Source organism: Erythrolamprus reginae, chromosome 2, assembly GCF_031021105.1.
Source record: "Erythrolamprus reginae isolate rEryReg1 chromosome 2, rEryReg1.hap1, whole genome shotgun sequence".
Classification (NCBI taxonomy): domain Eukaryota; kingdom Metazoa; phylum Chordata; class Lepidosauria; order Squamata; family Dipsadidae; genus Erythrolamprus; species Erythrolamprus reginae.
In genome coordinates this window covers 20,117,188-20,142,289 of record NC_091951.1, presented here as the reverse complement: position 1 = coordinate 20,142,289, position 25,102 = coordinate 20,117,188, and the positions used below count along the sequence as shown (strand labels likewise).

Sequence of the window (25,102 nt, the reverse complement as noted above, 5' to 3'; positions counted from 1 at the left end):
CTGGCAGTACTAATACATAATATACGTATTATGAAATACTGTAATTTGTTTTTTGTCTTATGATTGAGATAGGTTGAGGTTTCGTCTTGAGATAGATCTTGAGATAGGTTGATATGCTGTTGTTTGATGGTGTTAAAAATAACTTCATAAAAATCTATAGGGTCATTCTTTGTCAAGTGGACCAGGTGAAATTGAAGCCTTATTTGAAAAGAAGCCATCACAAAAACAACATAAATGATAGGAAAAAAACGTGCTCTTTCTAATCAAATAAAAATGAAGATGATTGAAGGTGAGAAAACAGAGAGCTGTTCTGTCAAGCTCTCTGGTAGACTCCTCCCAAAAATGCACAGATACAATTTCAGACACACACCTTTGAAAATTCAAAACAATGTTCTTTATAATGAAAATTCACTTAAACCAAGCCTTCTTTTGGTATAGCAAAGAGCACTTGTCTCCAAACAAACTGGTAATTTGTACAAGTCCCTTATCAGTTCTGTGAGGCAATTCACAGTCCTTCTTCTTTCACAAAGTGAAACACACTGGTTTAGTTTCAAAGCGGGAGAAAATCAGCACACAAAAGGTCAAAGTCAGTAAAGCAGGCACGAAACACAACGATCAGATAATCCTCCACAATGGCCAAACCCACAGGCTGCTATTTATAGCAGCCTCACTACTTACCACAGCCCCACCCAACCACAGGTGGCCCCATTTTCTTTGATAATAATCTCTCAGTTGTTGTTGCCTATGCATCGCTCTCCGCATGCGTGGCTGTAGCATTAACTCTTGTTCTGAATCCAAGAAGGAGCTAGATACTTGATCTCCTTCTGAGCTGTCTGCCCCACTCTCCTCCTCCCTGTCAGTCATATCTTCTTGGTCAGAGGAGCCTTCATCAGCAGATTCCACGGGGGGGGGGGGAACAGGCCTGCAGCATATGGATGTCTCCCCCACATCCACAGTCCTTGGGGCAGGAGCTGGGCCAGAGCTAACCACAACAAGAGCGATAGACAAAAACGTGCTCATTAATGAAGATGATTGAAGTTTTCTCACCTTCAATCATCTTCATTTTTGTTTCATTAGAAAGAGCAATTTTTTCTATCATATATGTTGTTTTTGCGATGGTTTCTTTTCAAATAAGGCTGCAAAAATCAATCACGTGGACATCAGGTCCACTTGACAAAGAATGACCCTGTAGAGGTTCTCAGTCATCCGGATCACGGTTGTCCCAAAGGTTCTTTTTCAAGAGGCAATTGGACTTTCTGATTTTTATTTGAGGATGTTTTGCTTCTCATCCAAAAAGCTTCTTTGGCTCTGCCTAGATGATGGGGAATGGAAGGATTTATACTTATGGCAGACAGCTGGTCATTTGCATCTTTTTAGAACAGAGGTCTTGTGGCCGTTTGTGTCCTGCACAATTAGTAATGGACGCAGAAACAGTGGAGGCGTGGCACCTGAGACTGATGGTGAAGAAGACGTGGTGTCAGGGGCTGATGAGCAACCAGGGCCTTCTTCACCTCCTGAGATGAGTGACTCAGCAGAAGAGGAGGAGCCTCTTCTTGATGCTAGGATTCGCGGGGCCTCTAGAAGAAATGAGTGGTTACTCGAGAGGAGGCTTCCTCGTGAGTAGCATTGCTGGCTACTGGCCGTGCCATCAGGTTATTTAACGAGAAGTCACGCGATGCTTTGCAGAGATAAGTATAAATCCCTCCAGTTTGTTTCAGAAATCTTGTTGCAGCTCATGTCTTCGGCTTGTGTTTAACACAGTGGTTCTCAACCTTGGGGTCAGGACCCCTTTGGGGGTCAAACGACTGTTTCACAGCGGTTGCGTAAGACCATGGGAAAAGACAATTTTCCCATGGTGTTAGAAACTAAAGCTTCTAATCTGGCTACTCTTCTATTCTGAATATATTTTTACAATCCGATCAATCAGGCATTTACAATGGGGGGGTGTCCCTCTGATCTTCCTGTCAATCAGCTTAAAGCTCTGTTCGGAGATTGGTGCTAGACTTATTTTGGGGGGTCTCCACAACATGAGGAACTGTATTAAGGGGTCGCGGCATTAGAAAGCTTGAGGACCACTGAAAATGGGGATTTATCTCCCACTTATAAATCCTGTACTCAATTCATTGAGTGATGGTCACTAAGCAAAGTGGTCTTAAGTTGAGGACTGCCTGTAGAAAATGGGGATTTATTATTTATTTATTTATTTATTTATTTATTTATTATTAGATTTGTATGCCGCTCCTCTCCGAAGACTCAGAGCGGCTCAAAACAAGAAAAAAAGTACAAATCCAATAGTTAAAAACAATTTTAAACCTCTTAATATAAAAAAACAGTCATACATCTCAGACAAACCATAGCATAAAGTGACGGCAGAGGTGGGTTTTAAGGAGTTTGCAAAAGGCAAGGAGGGTGGGGGCAATTCTAATCTTCGGGGGGAGTTGATTCCAAAGGGTCGGGGCCGCCACAGAGAAGGCTCTTCCCCTGGGTCCTGCCAGATAACATTGTTTAGTTGATGGGACCCGAAGAAGGCCAACTCTGTGGGACCTAACTGGTCGTTGGGATTCGTGCGGCAGAAGGCGGTCCTGGAGATATATGTCCTATACTCAGTTCATTGAGTGACGGTCACTAAGCGAAGTGGTGTAAGTTGAGGACTGCCTGTAGAAAATGGGGATTTATGTCCTATACTCAGTTCATTGAGTGACGGTCACTAAGTGAAGCGGTGTAAGTTGAGGACTGCCTGTAGAAAATGGTGATTTATGTCCTGTGTAGTACTGTAAGTACTGTACTCAATTCATTTAGTGGTGGTCACTAAGCAAAGTAGTGTAAGTTTAAGACTGCCTGTAGAAAAAAACCACACTCTTGGCTGCAGTAATCAACTCCGAGGTGTACGCTACTAAATCTTGCTTAAACTTGGTAATTACCATGGTGTTTATCTCTTCGGGAGACTCTGGCTACTTGATAAGACTTTATAATCTTCGGTGAAAACTTGGCTAGTTTTTCCTTCTTTTCGAAAAGGCTCAATCTGCATAAGACTTTTTTTTGTAAATAGTAAAACCTTTATTAGTTAATCTGGTGGTGTGCATCTTATTTTTTTGGGGGGGGGGGGGCTCGACACAGGGACAGAACAGGTCTTCAATCTTGGCAACTTTTAAGTCTTGTGGACGTCAATTCTCAGAATTCCCCATCCAGCATAGCTTGGTCACAGGCTTTGAATTTGACACTTCTGGCCTACGAGGTCCCTTCCGACTCTCTTGATCTTTTACAATTCTGGCCATAAGTGGAGGACTACTCATAGTTGTCTTTCAGGGTCCCAATTAGCATTAAATTATAAATACTGCTCTAAGGTGTTTCTTTTACACTTGAGAATCACACCGCCAGCGTTGTTTGCGTTAACAAAATTCGATATCTGCCATGTGTGACAGGCGTAAACCTTTTATCCGCAAATACTTAGCAGTGCTGGGATATTTTTAGGGATTAGTCAAACACTTTCCTTAAGCATGTTTGAAAAAAAAAAATAACCCGATGACATCTCGTCATTCGTAATGTCTAAGAGAATCCCTATTGAGTCAGTTTATTTCTAATACATCTGGTCAGGCCGAAGCCATTTTATTTTATTTTTATCTATCTATCTATCTATCTATCTATCTATCTATCTATCTATCTATCTAACGATCTATCTATCTATCATCTATCTATCTCTATCTATCATCTGTCTATCTCTATCTATCTATCTATCCTCTATCTATCTATCTCTACCTATCTATCTATCCTCTATCTATCTATCCATCTATCCATCTATCTATCTATCATCTATCTATCTCTATCTCTATCTATCCATCCATCCATCCATCTATCTATCTATCTATCCTCTATCTATATCTATCTATCTATCTATCTATCTATCTATCTATCTATCTATCGTTAGAGTTGAAAGGGACCATGCAGGTCATCAAGTCCAACCCCCTGCCTTAGCAGGAATCCTAAAGCACCCCAACTAAATGGCAGTCCAATCTCCTCTTGAAAGTGTCCAGAGTTGGGGAGTTCACAACCTCCGCAGGCAGGTTGTTCCACTGGTTGATCGCTCTGAACGTCAGGAAGAGTTCTTCCTTACTTCTAAGTTGAATCTCTCCTTGGTCAGCTTCCAGCCATTGTTCCTCGTCCGGCCCTCTGGTGCTGTGGAGAATAGAGTGGCCCCCTCCTCTGTGTGGCAACCCCTCAAATACCTGTATACAGCTATCATGTCCCCTCTGGCCCTCCTTTTCTCTAGGCTATCCATGCCCAGTTCCCGCAATCTCTCTTCGTAAGTCTTGGTTTCAAGTCCCCTAATCATTTTGGTTGCTCTTTTCTGCACCTTCTCCAGAGTTTCAATGTCTCTTTTGAAGTGTGGTGACCAGAACTGGATGCAGTACTCCAGATGTGGTCTGACCAGGGCGTAGAAGAGTATTAATACTTCCCTGGCCTTGGAGTGTATCCCCCTGTTGAATCTGGGATCTGGAATTTGGGATCTTTCGCCTGCCACAGTTTATACTATACCACTATGCATTTTCTACTGTGGGAAAATGGGAAGGGGAATTGCTTGAGGGTTGTAGGCTGGGGGTGGGCTACTGCCTTGACCTGGGGGGCAGGGGACACAGTGGGGTAGCGAAAATGGAGCTCCACCCCAGAGCACCCAATTTGCACTGAAAGATATTGAAAGAAAATGCAGGGCATCCTGCATAAGCCATGCCCACAGTGTGGTAGTAAACGTTTTGGTAGCCCTTCACTGGTTGTAGCCATAATACATTTTTTCTAGAAAGCCAAGGTCATCCTTTGTCTCTGCGGAAGGAGATGAGTGGATATAAAGCCCTACAGGGCATCGGACCAAAATATCTCCGGGACCGTCTTCTGCCACAAGAATCCCAGTGGCCGATAAGGTCCCACAGAGTTGGCCTTCTCCGGGTCCCGTCGACTAAACAATGTTGTCTGGCTGGGCCCCAGGGGAAGAGCCTTCTCTGTGGTGGCCCCGGCCCTCTGGAATCGACTCCCCCCAGAGATCAGAACTGCCCCCACCCTCCTTGCCTTTCGTAAATTGCTTAAGACCCACCTATATCGCCAGGCATGGGGGAAATGAGACATCTCCCCTAGGCTTATAGAGTTTATGTACGGTATGCTTGTGTTGTATGTTTTTTAAATGACGGGTTTTTAGATACTTCCTTTTAATATTAGATTTGCTACATTGTATGTTGTTACTATTATTGTTGTAAGCCGCCCCGAGTCTGCGGAGAGGGGCAGCATACAAATCTTATATATGGTATATTTTTAAGGAACGTCACAGCTCCTTTTTTTGCCTCTAGGCCCAACCCAGGGCCACTGCAAGGCAGTAATATATTTATAGCCGACAAACTATATTTTGTATATATATATATATATTAGATTTGTATGCTGCCCCTCTCCGCAGACTCGGGGCGTCTTACAACAATAATAGTAACTACAATGTAGCAAATCTAATATTAAAAGGAAGTATCTAAAAACCCGTCATTTAAAAAACATACAACACAAGCATACCGTACATAAACTCTATAAACAACACAAAGATTGGAAAACAACACAAAGATTGGAATTTCAGCCTGATGATGGTGAATGTGATTTCGCCGAAACGTCGCATAGACATGCAAAATATTACACAGGGCAAAACCCGAACTCAGAACAATCTACATACATATACCCGTGAAAATTTACGAAAACATATATATATATATTTAAAACATGTGATACATACAGAATATAGTTGTCGGCTATGAATAAATTAGCTGCCTTGAAATGGCCCTGGGTTGGGCCTAGAGGCAAAAAGGAGCTGTGACGTTCCTTCAATATACCAGGGTAATCCGACATAAAAAACATATAGCCCCTCCCTGGTACAGAGCTGAAGGGATCAGGTCTGGTGGCTCAGCTATTAATTCTCTGCCTTACAAGGCAGAAGCTGCCGGATCAAATCCCCAGTAAGGGTGTGGGTAGCTGACGAGGCCAGAACAAGGCCGGAATGGTGCCATCCTAGTCTCCCTTAATTTTAAAATTTCAGCAAAAAACATGTGATATATATTCTGCCAGAGTGGCAATTGAAGATTGGACATTGTGATGGATTTGTGGGTGTGGGGGCAAGGGCTTGAACTTTCAACTGGGGGATGAAACCCCGGGGGAATTTCAGATTCCTGTTTCACCTACATGTATCAACATGGTTCTGTTAATAAATTTGAATTTTTGAGCAATACTGATTTAATTTTGGATGCTATATGGAACCCAATGTCAGCGTTCCAAATAACATCTGAGGAATAAAGTCCAAATCTTGGCCTTCTTCCAATCTCCAATTTATTGACAGAGCCATGTTGGTTACAAACTGTAGCCAACCTGATATTAACTTTTCCCAGAATTCTCCACCCAGGTTAAAGTTCATCCCTCATCCTCACACCCACAAGTCATCACATGGATCACTCCAGTGCTCTCAATGTCCACCATCCTCCCCTGTACTTCTGGCTGGTGCTGAACAAAGGATGACCTTGAATCACTGGAAAGAATTTGTTGTGATTAGTACCTTTCCCTCTCATGCCACCCCCTCCCCTCCCAAATTCCCACAGTATTTTTCTACTTGTGGCAGGCCAGTCCCTAACTCAAAATGATGGCTTCGACCTGACACCCTGAAACATCTCTTATGAAGGTAGAAAGCTTTTTTTGGGAGGCGGGGGGGCTGTTGGCTATTAGTGTCTGTGGGAGCCCATTGTGGGCACTCACAGAACGGCTGTTGTATATGGCTGGTTGCCTCTTCGTGCAATGGCTCTCATTGCAAATCCCCTTACTTGCACAACATTGTGGTTGCTTGTCAGTTTGACACACCCTGTGTATCTCTTGTCCTTTATCGGTATTAAAATATCCATAAGGGAAACAATAGGCCTGTGTTTAATGAATCTCACTGCTGGAAAAACTGAAAATGCAGGTGGTTCTCGGCTTACTGCACTGGTTGCCGATCAGTTTCCGGTCACAATTTAAAGTGCTGGTAATGACCTATAAAGCCCTACATGGCATCGGATCAGAATACCTCCGGGACCGCCTTCTGCCGCACGAATCCCAGCGACCAATCAGGTCCCACAGAGTTGGCCTTCTCCGGGTCCCGTCGACTAAACAATGCCGTTTGGCGGGACCCAGAAGAAGAGCCTTCTCTGTGGCGGCCCCGGCCCTCTGGAATCAACTCCCCCCGGAGATTCGAATTGCCCCAACTCTTCCTGCCTTCCGCAAGATGTTGAAGGCCTATCTATGTCGCCAGGCATGGGGGGAATAACTATCTTGTTCCCCCAGCACCACCTTTTTCTGACTGTAATATATGAGAATGGTGTGATTGTGTAGTAATGATCGTTTTTTTTAATATTTATGGGTTTTAAATTGTTTTTAACTTATATTGGATTTGTGCTTTGTATTGCTGTTGTTGTGAGCCGCCCCGAGTCTTCGGAGAGGGGCGGCATACAAATCCAATAAAACTTAAACTTAAAACTTAAACTTACGAACACAATTGATCTAAACTTTTCTATTGCTAAGGGAGATGTTTGTTAAGCGGATTTTGCCCCATTCTAAGCCACGGTTGTTGTTGTGAGTGATCCTTGTTTACCTCAGGTCATGCCTGATTCTGAGGAGGATGAACTGGGCCTCTCAGCTGTCACAGGAAGCTGAGGCCAAAAGTGAGGCAGACAGTGACTGGGGAGAGACAGGGGGCTGATGTTACAATGGGAGATTGGTCCCTGTCAGATACTCAGGAAGATTTATTAGGGGAAGATAGGTGTATTAACCCACGCTATCGAAGGATGGCTAAAAGGCGAGAGGAGATCCAAAATAAAAGGTATTAATCCACAGGCTTAGCTCTTTGAGGTGTGATGTCACTTCCAGGCTACATAAAGAAGGGTGCCTGGAAAAAGGGGGCATGGACTCACAACGTTATTACATGGAACAGCTGAGAAACCCTGACGTCCCTGAAAAGAAATGATAAAATGTGCAGGTGCCTGGAGGCTGTTAGGGTCTAAATGGGTGTCAACAGACTCAAACTGATAAGTGGCTGTGGGTTTTGCCTCCCAAGGACAATTCCATCTGTCCGTCACATCACCCGGGGGGGGGGGAGAAATACTGACCCCCTCAGAGAGGGTCCGCAACTTGGGCGTCCTCCTCGATCCACAGTTCACATTAGAGAAACATTTTTCGGCTGTGGCGAGAGGGGCGTTTGCCCAGGTTCGCCTGGTGTACCAGTTGCAGCCCTACCTGGACCAGGAGTCATTACTCACAGTCACTCATGCCCTCATCACCTCGAGGTTCGACTACAGTAACGCTCTCTACATGGGGCTACCTTTGAAGAGTGTTCGTAAACTTCAGATTGTGCAGAATGCAGCTGCGAGAGCAATCATGGGCTTCCCTAAGTATGCCCATGTTACACCAACACTCTGCAGTCTGCATTGGTTGCCGATCAGTTTCCGGTCACAATTCAAAGTGTTGGTTATGACCTATAAAAAGTGCTTCATGGCATCTGACCAGAATATCTCCGGGACTGCCTTCTGCCGCACGAATCCCAGCGACCAGTTAGGTCCCACAGAGTTGGCCTTCTCCGGGTCCTGTCGACGAAACAGTGTCGTCTGGCGGGGCCCAGGGGAAGAGCCTTCTCTGTGGCGGCCCCGATCCTCTGGAATCAACTCCACCCCCCGGAGATTAGGATTGCCCCCACCCTCCTTGCCTTTCGCAAACTCCTTAAAACCCACCTCTGTCGTCAAGCATGGGGGAATTGATTCCCCTGGGCTGTTTTCGCTGTATGTATGATTTGTCTGAGATGTATGACTGTTTTTTTATGTTAAGGGGTTTTTAAATGTTTTTAACTATTGGATTTGTACTTTTTTCTTGTTGTGAGCCGCTCCGAGTCTTCGGAGAGGAGCGGCATACAAATCTAATGGAGAGAGAGAGAGAGAGAGAGAATGGGCTTTGTCTCCCAGAGATTTTCTGAACTGCATCCCTGTGCTCATAAAAAAAAGTTGTCGGTGAGCCTCTGGTCTGGCTTTGATTTATAGCAGTGGGTGTGTTATCTACGGATTTAGAACTAATTGGATTTTGGCACGCTTCCCAGCCTCTGAGTCAAGAATTATTTCTAAGTGAGGAAGAACTGTGTTTTGCTTCACGCTCCTTTGACTTTGCATTGCGTTTTATATCTTACCCAGTTTGTGTGAAAAAATAAAGAGTGAGCTTTATTTCAAAGAAGTGATTTTCCTGGATGTGGAAAATTACCAGAAACCCGAGAGTAGAACAGTTGTTAAGTAAATTGCTGCCTTTGTTTAAGTCAATAACTCGGTTGTTAAGTGAATCTGGCTTCCCCATTTTCGCTTGACAGGATGGTCGCAAAAGGGGATGGCATGACCTTTGGAGATTGCTTCCATCACACATGCGATGTCAGTCTCCCACGTTTCTGAATGTACCTTATTTTTCGCTCCGCAAGACGCACCTAGGTTTAGAGGAGGAAAACAAGGGGGGGAAATCTACCTCTGCCTCCCAGCATCCATCTGGTAGCGTCCTTGCAGCAAAACAGCCTGTGTCCTCCGTGTTTTCTGCCTGCGCTGGGGAACCCTGGAGCCTTTGCCAAATGTAAAACAATGCACTTGGGGAAAAGGAATCCTCAATCTGAGTATTGCATTGGCAGTTCTGTGTTAGCAAAAATTTAGGGGTAGTGATTTCTGACAGTCTCAAAATGGGTGAGCAGTGTGGTCGGGCAGTAAGAAAAGCAAGTAGGATGCTTGGCTGCATAGCTAGAGGTTTAGCAAGCAGGAAGAGGGAGATTGTGATCCCGCTATACAGAATGTTGGTGAGACCACATTTGGAATACTGTGTTCAGTTCTGGAGACCTCACCTACAAAAAGATATTGACAAAATTGAACGGGTCCAAAGACGGGCTACAAGAATGGTGGAAGGTCTTAAGCATAAAACGTATCAGGAAAGACTTAATGGACTCAATCTGTATAGTCTGGAGGACAGAAGGGAAGGGGGGGCATGATCGAAACATTTAAATATGTTAAAGGGTTAAATAAGGTTCAGGAGGGAAGTGTTTTTAATAGGAAAGTGAACACAAGAAAAAGGGGGCACAATCTGAAGTTAGTTGGGGGAAAGATCAAAAGCAACGTGAGGAAATATTATTTTACTGAAAGAGTAGTAGATCCTTGGAACAAACTTCCAGCAGACGTGGTTGGTAAATCCACAGTAACTGAATTGAAACATGCCTGGGATAAACATATATCCATCCTAAGATAAAATACAGGAAATAGTATAAGGGCAGACTAGATGGACCATGAGGTCTTTTTCTGCCGTCAGTCTTCTATGTTTCAAACAGGGGAATCGCGGTTGGATAAGTGACCAGCTGTTCCAGGGGGTGGGGATTGCTGCCGCCGTTTGCTGCTGCCACCGTTCACCCATATTCGCTCTGTAGACGCACAGACATTTCCATCCACTTTTGGGAGGAATAAAAGTGCGTCTTACGGAGCCAAAACCACGAGGCCATGGGGATGCCGCTATGATTGTAAGTGCAAAAAAAGAAGGCCCTGCTGGCGTTTTGGAAAGCTTTAAAAAAAACCCAGATTGGCGGCAGGCCTGGGGCTGTTGAATGATAACACTCTGATAACACTAGTAGTAGTAATGGATGAGTGATGGATGAATATCTTTTAAAATGTTTTTTAATATCGGGGGTTTTAAATTTTGTACTTTGTTTTATTCTGTACGCCGCCCTGAGTCCATTAGGATAATGTATACATTTATAAATATATTTATATATGCATACCTATATATAATATAGGTGGGTATATACTATACATTATAATAAATAATAATGTCCCAAGTCCCTTTTTTCCAGTGCGGTTGGTAAGTTTGAACAGTCACTAAATGAACTGTTATAACTTGAGGGCTACTTGTACTTGAGGTCTGGCCAAAAGAGAAATTTTATAGCTTAGAAATGCTGCCTTTCGTTCTTAAACATAGAAAATCTTCTTGTATAAGCTGTTGTGCACACTTTTTACAAGCGTTATTGACTACCATACATCCTAAAATTTTAAAACCGGGGGAAAAGGACATCCCTTCGAACGAATGGCTTTGCTTAACAACCATCATTAAACCCTCTTTCCCTCCCTTCTCTTTCCCTGTCTCTCGCTTGTTCCCTCTTTTTCTCTTCCTCTTTTCTTTCTTTCTCTCCTCTTCTCATTCTCTTTCCCTCCTTTTTTCCTCTCTGTCTCTCACTTGTTCCTTCTCTTTCTCCTTTCTTCCCCCCCTCTTCCCCTCACTTCCCCTCCCTCCTTCTCTTTCCCTCCCTGTCTCTCACTTGCTCCCTCTCTTTCTTTTCCTCCTTTCTTTCTCTCCTCTTCTCGTTCTTTTTCCCTCCTTCCCTGTCTCTCGCTTGCTCTCACTTGCTCTCTTTTTCTCTTTGTCTCTCTTTTCTTTCTCTCCTCTCCCTCTCTCTCGTTCTCTTTCCCTCCCTCCTCTTTTCCTTTCCATCCTCCCTCTGTCTCTCTTTCTCTTTCTCACCCTGACAGGTGTCTTTCTCATTTGTCTTCCAGAAAGTCCTCCACACCCTTTCTCCCTTTATGGGGTTCTTTGGGAAGAAAACCTGAAAACTTCAGAAAGACGCCAGAACCGGCAGGGGAGCTGTCGGGTCCGCCTCTCCGTCCCAGAGCAAGGCTCAAAAAAACCATGGAAAAGAGTTTGGAAGGCTCAGGAAAAGTCCCGCGCATTGTCCAGGTGATGTATTTTAAAGGGGGGCCGAGGCAGCTGAACCAACCGCCAGAGGTGGCCTTACCCCAGCAGTGGGAGGCCCAGTGGCAGGAATTTCTGAACACGCTGCAACCCGCCCAGACGGCGCCCTGGAATGACGTGGGGGCGTTCCTGTTGGCCTTCGAACAAGTGGCCGAAGTTTGCCAGTGGCCCCGAGAAGAATGGGTGCGCCAGCTGCTCCCAGCCTTCCGGGCAGGGATGGAGCAGTCCCTCTACAGGCTGGATCCCCGGGATCGGAGCGACTACGCTAAGGTGAAGGCCGCCATCTTGCGGGCGGACGCTCTCCGCGTGGAAATGAAACGCCAGCATTTCCGTCAGTGCTGCTACCAGGAGCTGGAAGGGCCCCGCCGGGTGTACAGCCAACTCCAGGATCTTTGCCGCCAGTGGTTGAAACCCGAAAGCCACACCAAGGAGCAGATCCTCGAGCTGATCATCCAAGAACACCTTCTGGGGATATTGCCCACCGAAGCCCAGAACTGGGTGCGGGAGTGCGGGCCGAAGGATTGCGTCGAGATGGTTGCGTTGGCAGAAGAGTTCCTGATAGGCCACCGCCATGCGCCCTGGCAGGTGAGGAATGGACATTTGGGGCCTGGGTGCTCTCCGTTGTTTTTATTTATTTTTATTTATTATTAGAGTTGGAAGGGACCTTGCAGGTTATCTAGTCCAACCCCCTGCTGGTGCAGGAGACCCTACATCATGCTAGTCCAGTCTTTTCTTGAAAGCCTCTAGTGTTGGCCCGTTCACAACCTCCACTGGCAGGCCATTCCACTGGTTGATCACTCCCACAGTCAGAAAGTTCCTCCTTGTTTCCAGGTTGAATCTCTCCTTGGACAGCTTCCATCCATTGCGCCTTGTCTGGCTCTCCTTGTTCTTTCCAGGGAGAAGGAAGAGTCACTGTAGATCAGGAGTCTTTAAAACCATGGCAAGGTTACGACTGGTGGACTTCAACTCCCAGAATTCCTCAGCCAGTTGTGCTGTGGCTGAGGAATTCTGAGGGTTGAGGTCCACCGGTCATAAAGTTGCCATGGCTAGAGTTCCCTGCTTGTAGATGCTTCTGTTTCCCATCCAGCCCCGTACAGGAGGAGGAGGAGGTCTCTCCAAGTTGGAGAAGGCTCTTTTGCTGATTAAATCCTAGACAGGCAAATTTATGAGGCCGCCACTCCCCAGGATATCCTCCAAGATAAGCCTGCTATACTGGTGAATATCTGTAGCTCAGATAAAGGATGAGGACAGAGATTCCTTCTCCAAGATTGTCAGGGTTGCAGTTCTTCTGCTTATAAAAGGCTTCCTCACAAGACCCTCACCTGACCCAACCTTTGCTATCCCCTCACAACACCCACACCTGACGTAACCCCCATCTAACCCCTCAGAACACCCACATATGACGTGTCCCTCACAACACCCCTCACAGAACTCTCACCCGATGCAGCCCGTACCTGACCCTTCACATCACTAGACCCACAACTGTTCCCTCACCCCTCAAAAGACCCTCATTTGATGTGACTCACACCTGATCCTTCATAAGATCCCTCACATCACTAGACCCATAGCACTAGCAATAGCATTTAGGCTTATATAGGATTGGATTGGATTTGGTTACATTTATATGCCGCCCATCCCCTCAGGGCGGCGAACAATAAAATACAATACAAACAGTTAAACCCCATCGTAAAAACATTCCTCTCACAATCAGATTAGATTAGATTTATTGGATTTATATGCCGCCCCTCTCCGTAGACTCGGGGCGGCTCACAACAATGGGAAACAAAACATAGTAACAAATCTAATATTTTGCAATCTAAATTACAGTTTTAAGTTTAAAAATCCAAAAGAATCCCAATATGTAAAAAACAAGCACACAATCAACCTCATTATATACAGCTTCACGGTGCTTTACATGGTGCTAAGCGGGTTTTACAGAATCGGCCTATTAATCCCAACAATCTGGGGCCTCATTTTACCTCAGACTTTGGAAGGGTGGAAGGCTGAGTCAACCTTGACCCCTGATAAGATTCAAACTACCAAATTTCAGCCAGCCGGTAGTCAGCAGAAGTAGCCTGCAGTACTGCACTCCAACCACTACGCCACCGAGGCTCATACCTGACATCGTTATAGTTATAGTTTATTAGATTTGTATGCCGCCCCTCTCCGAAGACTCGGGGCGGCTCACAGCATAGCAATAATACAATACATTACAAATCTAACAATAAAAAATTAGATCCATTTAAAGACATTAATAACATAATAAAACCCCTAGCTATGCAGTCACACACATTCAACCTAATCTATCATGCAGTAAGGCCAAAAATATAATAAATGACCCTGAGCCCTTCACAAAACCTGCTGACCCCACAAAGCCCTTATAGACAAGTAGAAGACCAACACTGACATCCCCTAAACTCCGCTGGAGATGTTACCTAGCCTGGTCATGAAACATTCGGAAACCGACCCACAAACTCGGAGAACAAACTTTCACCCTTATCCAGGTTTAGAAGACTTTTGGGTTTGCACAATGGGTTTAGTCTTGTTAGCTTTAAGCTCGCTTAGCATCTGTAACATTGTGTGAACCGGGAGTGGGGAGGGGGATGAGTTCAGTAACCAAGTGAAGAATTGTGTGCAACTAGTCCATATTAATCAGTCCCGATGTAATGTTTTCATTGCTTGAAAAAAGCAGAAAATGAGAAAAATTCAGCACGGCCGTTATTGACATCTCATTCTTTGTCCTTCTTAGGTTCCTTTGCCAGAGGCCTCGGTTAGTTCCCTGGAGTCCGAGGGGAGGCAGAGGCAGCACTACCACCACCCTGGAGGTCAGTTGGAAGGGGGGGAAATTGGTTGCTTGAGGAAGGAATAATAATAATAATTATTATTAATAATAATACAGTGATCCCCCGATCATTGCGAGGGTTCCGTTCCAGGACCCCCCGCAACGAGCGGGTTTTCACGAAGTAGCGCTGCGGAAGTAAAAACACCATCTGCGCATGTGCAGATGGTGTTTTTACTTCCGCAGCGCTAGCGAGGAGCCGAAGATTGGGGGCGGCGCGGCTGTTTTAAAAACGTCGCCGCCAACATGGGGGGCTCGCTAACACCCCCCCTAACCCGGGTTGGGGGTTCGGGGGGGTGCTAGCGAGCCCCCCATGTCGGCGGCGACGTTTTAAAACACCCGCGCGGCTTTCCAATGAGTCCCGAAGACAAACGTCAAACTTCCGCGTTTGTCTTCGGGACTCATTGGAAAGCCACGCGGGTGTTTTAAAACGTTGCCGCCGACATGGGGGGCTCGCTAGCACCCCCCCGAACCCCCAACCAGGGTTTGGGGGGGTGCTAGCGAGCCCCCCATGTCGGCGGCAATGTTTTAAAACACCCGCGCGGCTTTCCAATGAGTCCCGAAGACAAACGTCAAACTTCCGCGTTTGTCTTCGGGACTCATTGGAAAGCCGCGCGGGTGTTTTAAAACGTCGCCGCCGACATGGGGGGCTCGCTAGCACCCTCCCGAACCCCCAACCCGGGTTTGGGGGGGTGCTAGCAAGCCCCCCATGTCGGCGGCGACGTTTTAAAACACCCGCGCGCCTTCCCAACTGAGCCCTCAAGCCAAACGAACCCGGGTGGCCGGGCGAGCAGCAAGCGAACGGCGGGTGGCCGGGCGAAGGGCGGGCGAGCGGCGAACGGTGGGCGAGCGGGTGCTGGGAGGGCTTCTCGCTCTCCCGCCAGCAAGAGAGGGAGCGAACGGCGTGGGCAGGCTGAGGACAAGCCGTTCGCTCGGGCCGCTTCCCAGCTGAGTACTCAGCTGGGAAGCGGCCCGAGCGAAGCGGCAGCAGCGAGGAGTTTGCGTGGGCGGTGGGGAAACTCCTCACTGATGCCCGCCAAGAGGGGGAAGACCTAGGGAAGCCGCCCAGCAGCTGATCTGCCCGGCGCCATCTACGCATGCGTGCCCATAGAAAAAAAGGGCACGCATGCGCAGATGGCGTTCTGACTTCCGGGTTCAAAAATCGCAAATTAGCCTGTTCGCAATGGTCAGGGACGCAATAACCGGGGGATCACTGTAATAATACTGGAACTTGTGCCGGAATTACCATTTAGCAGTGGCAAAGAACTGGTGGGATCATAAGCCCGAAAAAGTGGTCGAAAATGAGCAAGCAAAACTACTGTGGGACTTCCGACTTCAGACTGACCGAATTCTGAAGTATAACACACCAGACATTGTGATCGTGGAGAAAAAGAAAGTATGGATCATCGACATCGCAATCCCAGGGGACAGCAGAATTGAGGAGAAGCAGCTAGAGAAATTAGTGAAATACGAAGATCTAAAAATCGAGCTGCAACGACTCTGGCATAAGCCCGTGAAAGTGGTCCCAGTGGTACTTGGCACGCTGAGCGCAGTACCAAAGGATCTCAGCGGACATTTGAAAACCATCGGAATCGACAAAATCTCCATCTGTCAATTGCAAAAGGCCGCTTTACTGGGATTGGCAAACATAATTCGCCGCTACATCACGCAGTCCTAGGTGCTTGGGAAGTGCCCGACTGGTGATGAAATACGAAATCCAGCATAGTGACATCGTTTGCTGTGTTGTACTGACATAATAATAATAATAATATAATTTATTAGATTTGTATGTCGCCCCTCTCCGCAGACTCGGGGCGGCTCACAACAATAATAATAACAATATGACAATGTAAGAAATCTAAATCCTGGATCCCTTTCTCCACTTTTTTTGTGTGTGTTTCACAGCCAGTGAAATGACACCCACAAGGAACTCGGCCTTAGCCCAGCCATCATCAGCAGGACTGCAAATGGCTGCGACTGGAACCGCGGAGGTACGTAGACTGTCAGAATGGATTTTAGCAATTGCTGTACCAACTGCCGGAAAAAAAAGAAATGGCTGAAAATTGGGGAAAATGAAGGTGATTTATGGATTTGCTAATAAATGAAAATTATTAATAATTTTGATAATGGAAAGAATGGAACTTAGACTAGTCTTAAAACAAAGGTGGAGAACGATGGCCTTTTTAGGACTTGTGGATTTCAACTCCCAGTGGATGGCTCAGGAATTCTGGGAGTTGAAGTCCACAAGGCATAAAGGGGCCATTGGTCCTCATGGTGGCTCAGGAATTCTGGTATATATGCAGAGTATAGGTCAGGGGTAGGCAAAGTTGGCTCTTCGATGACATGTGGACTTCAACTCCCAGAATTCCTGAGCTAGCATGATTGGCTCAGGAATTCTGGGAGTTGAAGTCCACAAGTCATAGAAGAGCCAACTTTGCCTACCCCTGGTATAGGTGATATCCTTCCAACTCTGTTATTCTGTTGTTAGTATTACACACTGACTCTGCTTCTGGGTGACATTGAAATTCCTCTCTAGCCAGAAGACAAAATCCTGCGCCAAATGTGTCTCTTGAGAAAAATGTTTGCGAGAACTGAACCTGGCGTCCCCTCCCTCTTTTCAGGAGCCTGTGCGTGTGAAGGAGGAATTAGAGGAGACCCCCTTGCATTGGGAAGTCATGCGTAGGAGTGGCGGAAGTGCCAGTGCCTTGGGTGAGTATCTTTCATCTTGTTAGGCCCACTTTTGCTTTCCAAGAGTCCACACAGCTGACAACAAAGCAAACAAAAGCCTTCTCTGTGGCGGCTCTGACCCTCTGGAATCAGCTCCCTCCAGAGATTAGAACTGCCCCCACCCTCCTTGCCTTTCGTAAGCTCCTTAAAACCCACCTCTGTCGTTAAGTGTGGGGGAACTGAGACATCTCCCCCTGCCTAGGTAGTTTTTGTGCATGATATGACTGTATGTATGTTTTTATATATTGGGGTTCCTTGCTTTTTAGACTTTTTAAATGTACTATTGTTATTTTAGATTCTAATTATTAGATTTGTCATTATGTATTGTTTTTATCACTGTTGTGAGCCGCCCCGAGTCTACGGAGAGGGGCGGCATACAAATCTTAATAATAATAATAATAATAATAATAATAATAATAATAATAATAATAATAATATGTTCTTTAAATGGCGGGATGCACTGAAAAGGGTTGTCAGAGTAGGCTTAAGCCAGTACAGTGGTACCTCTACCTAAGAACGCCTCTACTTAAGAGCTTTTCTAGATAAGAACCAGGTGTTCAAGATTTTTTTGCCTCTACTTAAGAACCCAAGCCCGGAAAAATTACCCCAGGAAATTTGAGACCGGCTCGAAGGCCCGGCCAGTTTCCTGCCGTTCCCCCTTTAATCCCGGCCATCTCGGTCTGCCAGAGAAGAGCCTTTTGGTGGCACTTAAGGTGGCTTTGGCAGTCCAGAGCGAACGAAGCATCTTCCTTTCTCTGGGCGCTTGAACAGGGAATAAATCTCTGCCAGCGCCCAGAGAAAAGAAACGCTCCCTTCGCTCTGGGCAGCCGAGCAGTCACCACAGTGAAGGAAAGGCGCCGGCTACAGAGCGAGAGCAGAGGGGAGCCCATCAGCATGGGAAGGAAGAGGAAGCAGCAGCAGCCAGTGTATGGGAGGCAGCCTCGCCCCGGGTATAGGAGGCGCATACTCCTCCTCGCCGTCTAAGAGTCCCTCTTTTTTTTTTTAAGCCTTAAAGTTTGGGATTTTTTTTATTCCCCTCACCTCACCTTCTTCCTTCGGCAACAACTCTCCTCCTCCTCTTCTTCCTCCTCCTCCTCCCACCCAAACTCCAAACTTTTATTTATTTATTTCCTAATGGGTTTGCACACATTGTTGGCTTTTACATTGATTCCTATGGGAAAAATTGCTTATACTTAACAATGTTTCTACTTAAGAACCTGGTCACGGAACGAATTAAGTTCTCAAGTAGACGTACCACTGTATTTATCAACCTCAGTATGTATGTCTGTATGTATGTATTTATTTTATTTTTATTTGTATGCTGCCCATTCCAACAGGACTCAGGGCGGCTAACAGTAATTACTAAAAGCAATACAAAGTACAACAATGATAAAACAGCAATATTATAAAAATATATAAAAACCTAAAAACCATACATACACGTAGCCGTTCTTAATTCCAGGCCTGCCAAAAAAACCCAGGTCTTAATGGCTTTCCGGGAGGACTGGGAGGGTGGAGACAGTATGGATCTCCAGAGGCAGTTGATTCCAAAGGGTCGGAGCCGCCACAGAGAAGGCTCTTCCCCAAGGTCCTGCCAACCGACATTGGCGGACAGGACCCGAAGAAGGCACTCAGCTCCGGCCTAGGACAGGGTGTCCAGCAAACCTGGAAAACAGGGAAATCAGGGAATTATCAGGAAAATCAGCGGTTTGGGAAATATCAGGAAATTATCAGGTAATTCAAAATAAATTGGGGGGAAACCAAACTGTATTGAATTATGTTTTAAAAAACCAGCAGAATCAAGCAAAGATTAGAGATTAGGATTGCCCCCACCCTCCTTGCCTTTCATAAACTCCTTAAAACCCACCTCTGCCGTCAGGCATGGGGGGACTGAGACATCTCCCCTTGCCTATGTAGTTTTATGTATGGTATGTTTGTGTGTATGATTTTTAAATAATGGGGCTTTTAGACTTTTAATGTTAGATTTGTTATTTTAGACTTTTAATGTTAGATTTGTTACTGTATATTGCTTTATCACTGCTGTGAGCTGCCCCGAGTCTGTGGAGAGGGGCGGCATACAAATATAATAATAATAATAATAATAATAATAATAATAATAATAATAATAATAATAATAGTGATGTAGCGGCGAATTATGTTTGCCGATCCCAGTAAAGCAGCCTTTTGCAATTGACAGATGGAGATTTTGTCAATTCTGATGGTTTTCAAATGTCCGCTGAGATCCTTTGATGCTGGGCGCAGTGCCAAAGGATCTCTGGACATTTGAAAACCATCGGAATTGACAAAATCTCCGTCTGTCAATTGCAAAAGGCCACTTTACTGGGATCGGCAAACATAATTCGCCGCTACATCACTCAGTCTTAGGTGCTTGGGAAGTGTCCGACTGGTGGTGAAATATGAAATCCAGCATAGTGATCTTGTTTGCTATGTTGTATTGACATAATATTATAATAATAATACAGCAACACCTCGCATGTCCTCATATATAATAATAATAATAATAATAATAATAATAATAATAATAATAATAATATAAATGAGCATAACTGTGTCAAAAACTTGCTTCCTCAGTTACCAATATTTCTCCATGGCTTAACTAGATCGCAAGTTGCAGGGAAATGTCAGGGAATTTCAAAATGTTTTCCCCCTGGACACCCTGTAAAAATGTGATTTCCTTTCAGACGGGATGAGAATCATTCCCTGATGTCCTGACTCCCTATCTGTTTTGTTCTCTTTCTCCCTCTTTGTCTGTTTTTTCACATATTCCCAACTGAAGAAGGACTCCTGGTTCCTACACCCGAACTCGACCCCCAAACTGATCAGCCACAAGGCGCCTTCCAGGAGAGGCCTGAGCACGGGGATCAAATTCCCAGCGCCCAGTTTGGTAAGTATGTAATGTGCGTGCATGCCTGCCTAACCACCACACAGATAGAGAGTGGGAGAAGTATCTTCCAACGCAGGGTCTTGTTTTATGATGTCAAGCCAACATCTGTAGCAGGGAAGGGGTTCCACTTAACCTTCACCACCGATGCGCCTCGTGACGATTCTCGCGCAGGCGGGGTTGCTCTTAACACGCTACATCCCCTCTTGTGATTTCACTTCCGCACATGCTCAGAAGGGTGGTTTCGGCCCAAAACACAGCTGAGGATCTAATCAGCTGTGCTTCGGGCAAAGAAATAAAGGTCAGTTTTACTCCGGAGGTAAGGCAGGAGGACTTTTTTCAAAGCACAGAACGAGGGTAACCTAGAACCACAGAAGATTGATGGCAGAAAAAGACCTCATGGTCCATTTAATTTGCCCTTATACTATTTCCTGTATTTTATTTTAGGATGGATATATGTTTATACCAGGCATGTTTAAATTCGGTCACTGTGGATTTATCAACCACGTCTGCTGGAAGTTTGTTCCAAGCATCTACTACTCATTCAGTAAAATAATATTTTCTCACGTTGCTTCTGACCTTTCCCCCAACTAACCACAGATTGTGCCCCCTTGTTTTTGTTTACTTTCCTATTAAAAACACTTCCCTCCTGAACTTAATCCTTTAACATATTTAAATGTTTCAGTCATGTCCACCCTTTCCCGTCTGTCCTCCAGACTATACAGATTGAGTTCATTGAAGTCTTTCCTGATAAGTTTTATCCTTAAGACCTTCCACCATTTTTGTAGCCCGTCTTTGGACCCGTTCAATTTTATCAATATCTTTTTGTAGGTGAGGTCTGCAGAACTGAACACAGTATTCCAAATGTGGTCTCACCAGTGCTGTATATAGCGGGATCACAGTCCCCCTCTTCCTGCTTGTTATATCTCTAGCTATGCAGCCAAGCATTCTACTTGCTTTCCCTACAGCCTGACCGCACTATTCACCCATTTTGAGACTGTCAGAAATCACTACCGCTAAATCCTTCTCTTCTGAAGTTTTTGCTAACACAGAACTGCCAATACAAAACTCAGATTGAGGATTCCTTTTCCCCAAGTGCATTGTTTTACATTTGGAAACATTAAACTGCAGTTTCCATTGCTTTGACCACTTATCTAGTAAAGCTAAATAATTTGCCATTTTACAGATGCCTCCAGGAATATCAACCCTATTGCACACTTTAGAGTCATCGGCAAATAGGCAAACCTTCCCTACCAAACCTTCCCTTATGTCACTCACAAACATATTAAAAAGAATAGGATCCAGAACAGACCCTTGTGCGCAAGATGGGTTTCCAGGTCTGACATTCAGACAGAATGTTTTAGGTTTCCATGATAGCTGTGATTGTCATTTGATCTTCAGGAGTTTTTTAAAGCTTTAATTGGATTGGTATGCCTCCCCTCTCCAAGGACTCAGTGTGTATTCCTCCATTTCTAATCTAATGGTTGGTATTTAGGGCAGATTTTTGCAAGCAAAGAAGCTTTTTCTATTTTAGTATAGGTAATCCTGGGACTTACAACAGTTCATTTAGTGACCATTCAACAGGATGCCTAGCAAATCTGGAAACAGGGAATTCAGGGAATTACAGTGTTACCTCTACTTACGAACTTAATTTGTTCCGTGACCAGGTTCTTAAGTAGAAAAGTTTGTAGGAAGAAGCAATTTTTCCCATAGGAATCAATGTAAAAGCAAATAATGCATGTGACTGGGGAAACCACAGGGAGGATGGAGGCCCTGTTTCCTCCCAGGAGATTCCTAGAGAGGCCCCACAGAGGCTTCCCCCCACCTTTTCCGGCCCTGTTTCCTCCCAGGAGATTCCTAGAGAGGCCCCACGGAGGCTTCTCCCCACCTTTTCCGGTTACAGTTTCGGAGGCTTGGGTTTGTAAGTGGAAAATGGTTCTTGAGAAGAGGCAAAAAAATCTTGAACATCTGGTTCTTATCTAGAAATGTTCGTAAGTAGAGGCGTTCTTAGGTAGAGGTACCACTGTATCAGGGAAATTGGCGGTTTGAGAAATAATCGGGGAATTAGTGAAAAAAAAGAAAAAATCGGGGGGGAACAAACTATTAAAACGTTTAAAAGTCAGGGGGAAATCATGTTTAAAAAACCCCAATGGATCGCGCTGCCTGGCAGAGTCAAGCAATAATGAGCATAACTGTGGCAACAGCTTGCTTCCTCAGCTACCGATATTTCTCCACGGCTTAGCCGTTTGGTATGACATCACCTACGACCGCGCCTTAACTAGATCGCAAGTTACAGGGAAACGTCAGGGAAATATCGGGGAATTTCAAAATGCTTTCCCTCTGGACGCCCTGATTCAAAGTCACAAGGGCACTGAAAAGAGTGACGTATGGCCATTTTTCACACTTACGACCGTTGCAGCATCCCCGCGGGAGGCAGGGTGAGGCGAAGTACCCCTTGACATGAGTGACGCCGAGTGGGCCCAGCCCACCCGGCCGGCCCTTAGGGCAGAGAAAACCAGCTGATAAAATGATTTGAATCCCGCCACTGAATGAGTTTCGGGTCTCCTCGTCTGACCGCTCGCTTGTGTCCTTGTACGCTTCGCTTCCTCCCCCGCCTGCGCGAATGAACCCGTGGGCCAAAGTTTGCCTGACGCCATTTCACCTCACTGTTTTTGACTGAAACAAAACTCGCGTTGTACAGTGCCTGGAAAGTGACTTCTCGTGTTTTCTCCCGCCCTTCGTCACCAGGTAAAAGAATCGCAGGGGAGATCAAAGTAGAGAATTTTGACCAGGCCAGTTCAGAGACAGAAGATGACTTTGAACCCCTGCAAGAGGAAGAATCCTTAGACCCCGAGTTTTCCCAGCTCGATCCCCAGAAACTGCTGAGCTCAAGGCAGCAGAAAGGAAAGACGCCAAAGAAGAGATGCCTCCGACGTCGGAGAAGAGCCTGTAAGAAAAAGAACAAATATTACCCATCGGAGAAGAGACACACCTGTCCCGAGTGTGGACACAAATGTTACTTTTACTCGGATCTGCTAAGACATATGAAAAGACACGTAGAGAAACAGCGTTTCGTGTGTCTTGAATGTGGGAAAACATACCGAGGCCAGGCGTGTTTTAAGAATCACCAGAGGACTCACCTACCGCCGGGCGATAACGGACGCAGGAAAAAAGCCGGGGCGAAAAACACCGGCTACCAAACAAAAAAGGAATACATCTGCTTTAAATGCGGCGTCGTTAAAAGGAGCCAGTCGGGACTTGCCGAGCACATGAAAGTCCACACCGATGAGAAAACGTACCAATGTACGGAGTGTGGCAAGATGTTCCGGTGGCAGTCCAACCTCTGCCGGCACCGGAGGCTGCACACCAATGGGAGGTCTTCCTCGCGGCAGTTAAGGCGCAGAGGTGAGTCTGTGACGCTTGGATTGGTGCGTTTTGGCAGGCAGTCCTCAACGTACGACCACGATTGAGCCCGGAGTTTCTCGTTGAGCGAGGCATAGGTGCCGCGGGGTGCGCAGTGCTTAGAATGCAGTACTGCAGGCTACTGACTGCTGGCTGCCAGCAATTTGGCAATTTGTGACTGAGTCAAGGTTGACTCAGCCTTCCGTTCTTCTGGGGTCGGTAAAATGAGGACTCCGATTTTTTGGGGGGCAGCAACATACTGGCTCTGTAAATGCTTAAAGCCCTATGAAGCGTTATTATAAAGCTAAGTGCCATTTTTAAAGCGAGTTTTGCCCAATTTTGCAGCCTTTTTTTTTTGCCACAGTGGTTAAATAGCTCACTGCAGTTGGATAAGTCAGTCACCCGGTTGTTAAATGAATCTGGTTTCCTCCATGGCTTTGCAAATGTTGATTACACAGCAACCGTCAGATCCTGCGACATGACAACCCTCATATCAAGGTGTCCATAAAACCTGGAAATCAGGGAATTATCAGGAAAACCGGCAGTTTGGGAAATATCAGGGAATTATTGAATTAATTATTAAATTTAAATGTTTAAAAGTCAGTGGAAAATCATATTTAAAAAAAAACACGGATTGCGCTGCCTGGCAGAGTCAAGCAAAAATGAGCATAACTGTGGCAACAACTTGCTTCCTCAGCTCCTGATATTTCTCCACGGCTTAGCCGTTTGGTACGACCTCATCCAAGACCGCGCCTTAACTAGATTGCAAGCTACAGGGAAATACAGTGGTACCTCAAGATACGAACCCCTCGTCTTACGAACAACTCGTGATACGAACCCAGGGTTCAGAAAAATTTTGCCTCTTCTTACGAACTTTTTTCGAGTTACGAACCGACGTTCGGAGACTGCTGGGAAGCCGCGCGGCTGTTTTAAAAGGTGACAGCCGGGCGGCGGGGCTTCCCAGAAGCCTCCCGAACGCCGGTTCGTAACTCGAACAAAGTTCGTAAGAAGAGGCAAAATTTTTCTGAACCCCGGGTTCGGTTCGGGAGGTTGCTGGCAAGCCCCCCAGGCCGGCTGTCACCTTTTAAAACAGCCGCGCCGCTTCCCAGCAGTCGCCGAAAGCCGTTTTTTTGCGGGGGTTTTTTTGGTTGCACGGATTAATTGACTTTACATTGTTTCCTATGGGAAACAATGTTTCGTCTTACGAACCTTTCGTCTTACGAACCTCCTCCTTGCACCAATTAAGTTCGTATCATGAGGTATTACTGTATAAGGGAATTTCAAAATGCTTTCCCCCTGGACATCCTGTCATAGGTATGAACCAAAGGCCAAGTACCTGAATTTCGATCACACAATCTTGGGGAAGCTACGAAGGTTGCAACTGTGAAAACTCATCCTAAGTCACTTTTTTGCAGTGCCATTGTAACTTTGAACGGTCACTAAATGAG

General features: G+C 45.7%; 1 protein-coding gene across 3 annotated transcripts in view; it reads left to right on the top strand.

Moving 5' to 3' along the window:
• LOC139159800 (zinc finger protein with KRAB and SCAN domains 7-like) overlaps positions 1-25,102 on the top strand; it is a 52,177-nt gene that overhangs the window by 4,423 nt on the left and 22,652 nt on the right. For 2 of the 3 annotated variants that reach the window (XM_070737191.1, XM_070737190.1), the window contains exons 2-7: positions 11,589-12,369; positions 14,534-14,609; positions 16,529-16,614; positions 17,245-17,332; positions 20,148-20,255; positions 23,001-23,657. In XM_070737191.1, coding sequence (XP_070593292.1) covers positions 11,722-12,369; positions 14,534-14,609; positions 16,529-16,614; positions 17,245-17,332; positions 20,148-20,255; positions 23,001-23,657 — 1,663 coding nt within the window. In that variant the 5' untranslated portion in view covers positions 11,589-11,721. The remainder of the gene's footprint in view (positions 1-11,588; positions 12,370-14,533; positions 14,610-16,528; positions 16,615-17,244; positions 17,333-20,147; positions 20,256-23,000; positions 23,658-25,102) is intronic. The other variant, XM_070737192.1, reaches the window with a different exon arrangement.